The sequence below is a fragment of the Carex rostrata genome, chromosome 32 (assembly GCF_964058835.1).
Source record: "Carex rostrata chromosome 32, lpCarRost1.2, whole genome shotgun sequence".
NCBI classification, from domain to species: domain Eukaryota; kingdom Viridiplantae; phylum Streptophyta; class Magnoliopsida; order Poales; family Cyperaceae; genus Carex; species Carex rostrata.
Window position 1 is genome coordinate 2033545 of NC_135949.1, and position 3145 is coordinate 2036689.

Genomic DNA, 3145 nt, shown 5'->3' on the forward strand with positions numbered 1-3145 from the left:
GATAATTTTTAAAATGTCCGTGTATAATTGAACTACTGTTTTTTTTTTTTTTTTTTTGCTTTTTTTTGGCTAGCCTCCAGTTTTGCCAGCCATTTAAAATAAGATCAATTCCAGAACAGAGAATTTCCAAAATAAGAATACCAAAACCCCTAAATTTTCGAAATTTCCAAATTATATCAAAAATTAATACAAAATTCATGTACACTAAATTATACAAAGATCATACAAATCCATATTCTGGTTTACAAAATTGTTTTATAAATAAATCTGCCCACATACATCTAAACTGATCTAACTGCTCCTTGGAGTAACTCTTTGACTTTGATGAATACTACAAAAAATTCAAAACATGCAAGTTACAAAAATATGGCAACTACATCTCTGTTTTGCTTTATAGAAATAAATTATTGCAATTATAACAATGCAACTAATAAAACAAGTTTAGAGGAAATCAATATTAATTGTATGGACAAGTCAAGGCAAAACATATGAATTACATACCGGATATGCTGGCCATTTGAATTGTATGCTCTCAACAAAGTGAAACATAAAAATCATCGTGTAATAACCGCATTCCCAACCGCCAATCTGTTGCGGGCACTGAAATTTACATTCAGCAGCCTATGTCAGAATGACAATAAATTTTTGAACCCAAAAATATGAAATTATAAAATTATAGTGTGCTCACCTCCTTCCAGAGCCCATTCATTTTATTTCTGCTCTTACCCGTGCTTTGCACTCCACCCTCTTTAATATATTGCTGAAAAGCCCTTACAAAATTGAGTGACTGTAATTAGCAATTCCACAATTATAAAAAAAAAAAATCAAACCAAGTGATATTTAGATAACTTACTTAATTATAACAGGCATGACTCTTTTGGACTGCTGAGTGGTGATGGATTTGTCGGGCCGGCTTGAATCCATGACATAAATCGTATTTTCAAGTGACACAATCACCAACAAACACCAGTGGGAGCTATGGGGGGAGAAGAATTGTAGTACTTTAGCATAAAATTAGTGACATATATATTTCAGCATGTAATGGTGACACAAGTGTTTGCTATGGTTCATTGTGTAATTCTTTAACTTAAAATATAAACAATTAAGGGTTACAAGTAACCTATCTTTGGTGGTATGGCAGGAGAAGAAATTTCTTTTGATCCCCACGAGCATGACGCATCGCTTTACGCAAGTAGTCGACACAATCATCCTCATACCATTCCAACATGTTTCCATTAATTCTGCCGGGGTCCAAAAGTGTACACAAGTTCACCTTACCTTTCGATGCGGTCTCACGGCATTTCTAGACTAGGAACCTGAAAAATCATCATTTTACATTAGAGTATATATTTGAGTGCTATACACATGATATAAATAATTGATTGGTCACTAACATGAGGAAAACGGTGATGACTCCCACATCGAGCCATTTATCGCTTGACGAGGTGCCCTGTAGAAAGTCGTTGAATTCTGTGAAAGGCAGCACGACCTCCCTGCCATCGTGTAGAAACATACCGGGGGGGACACTGAAGGTAACAGTCGTCATGTCCTTGGGTGCCTTGATCAAGTGGGCGTGGAGAGTCTGCAACTGACCAGGCAAACAGCTAACCTCTTCTACTGTGAGCCCCGTACGGTCTAGTGGCGCATCCACTGGCGCATCTACTGGCGCATCCACTGGCGCATCCACTGGCGCATCAGGCACTTCTGGCGCAACAGACACCAAGGCTAATTCCATGTCCCGTACCGGTGACAACGCTTCATCCTCATTGATTGTTTCACCTCTTCGTGTCTGTATCAAATTTTGTATATGTCTTTTTCAAGTATTTGAAAATAATGATTTGAATAAGATATCCTATTGTATTTGGAGTTTACGTACATTGCCCAAAATAATTTGATTTTTCGGCCATTGGACTGTCGAATAGCGGGCATCATCAAGCACCACCATTTCATCGACAGGGACAGGAAGAGGTATTCTCACAGCCCAATCCTGCGTGATCTTCTCAACTGATCACCAGCTGCAGGAGGATATACAATGCCCTTAGCAATGGTCAGAGGAGTAGTGCCGAAATACATGACGAGGTCGCATGCTGTGGCCTCCTGCAATAATTATGAGCAATTAGTTGTCTTTAGAATGAAATAATATTGTCTAGCGAATTAACCGCGAGAATCAACAATACCTTTCGATTATGAACAAGTAGTGCTTACCTTTAGATTGTCCAAGCCGCCTAGCACTTCGGTCCCGGATGCCTGACTGCTTCGTCGAACTCCCGGAGAAACAGGAGGTTGATCCTCGGATGGCTGCCTAATTTGGTGCATTTGGTTCACCATCCTTGATTCCAGCTCAGCCAGCTTCTGGTTGTACTCCATTGAAAGCTCCTCGCGTACCTCCTGGCGCACCTGCGCCAACCTTGATTCCATCTCGTCTTTGTTGACCTTGGCACGAGGTCTTCTCCGGGGTTTTGCTCCATTGAATTCCTCCTTTTAGCCCGTGTAGACCCCTCTGCCCCTAACTCGACCGGTGTGTTCTGGATTCGGGAGCGCTAAGGACAAGGAATCTTCTTGTCTTGCGACAGTCCGGGCACCAGAATTGACCTCCTCCTCCACCTCCAACTGTTAATTAAAAAATTGGTTATAACAAAACACTAAGTAATGTACACAGAGTTATGATTTTGTTTGAATGACACAAAGTTATAACAAAAGGCTTTTACCATTTTATGAGCAACGGGCTCCACGTCTTTTGGGAGTACTATCCGCCCGTCAACGGTTACCTCAGATCTTCCCATGAGCCAATCTTGGCCCCTAGGATTTTTGATCTTAACCACGGGTGAGTCAGACTGTTTGTTTTGCGAAAGAACTTTTGCCCATTCTTTCGACTTACCCTCGTAACCACCCGACCCTAATTTGTGCGGGTACTTGTTCATTTTGGCGATCTTCCTGCCCTTCTCACTTTTTTTCTTCGAACATCAAAGTAAATCCATTACTTAAGGAAGATGAGTACAGATTGAGAAAGAACAAAAACTAAGAGCATCTCCAATCCAGCAATTGAAATTAATTGCTAAATTAGCAATTATGAAATTAATTCCAACAATTGCTAAATAAGCAATAGCCATACAACCCAGCAATTACAAAAACAATTGACACATCA

At 40.2% G+C, this 3145-nt stretch overlaps 1 protein-coding gene across 1 annotated transcript; it reads right to left on the minus strand.

Moving 5' to 3' along the window:
* Nucleotides 1-1974: 1974 nt before the first annotated feature.
* On the minus strand, nt 1975-2782 carry LOC144547782 (uncharacterized). The gene is made up of 3 exons (XM_078296475.1): nt 2709-2782; nt 2206-2610; nt 1975-2097 (listed from the first exon to the last, which is right to left on the minus strand). Exons 2-3 carry the CDS (start codon nt 2416-2418, stop codon nt 1975-1977), a joined length of 336 nt encoding a protein of 111 aa, XP_078152601.1. The 5' UTR covers nt 2419-2610; nt 2709-2782.
* Between the last annotated feature and the right edge of the window lie 363 nt (nt 2783-3145).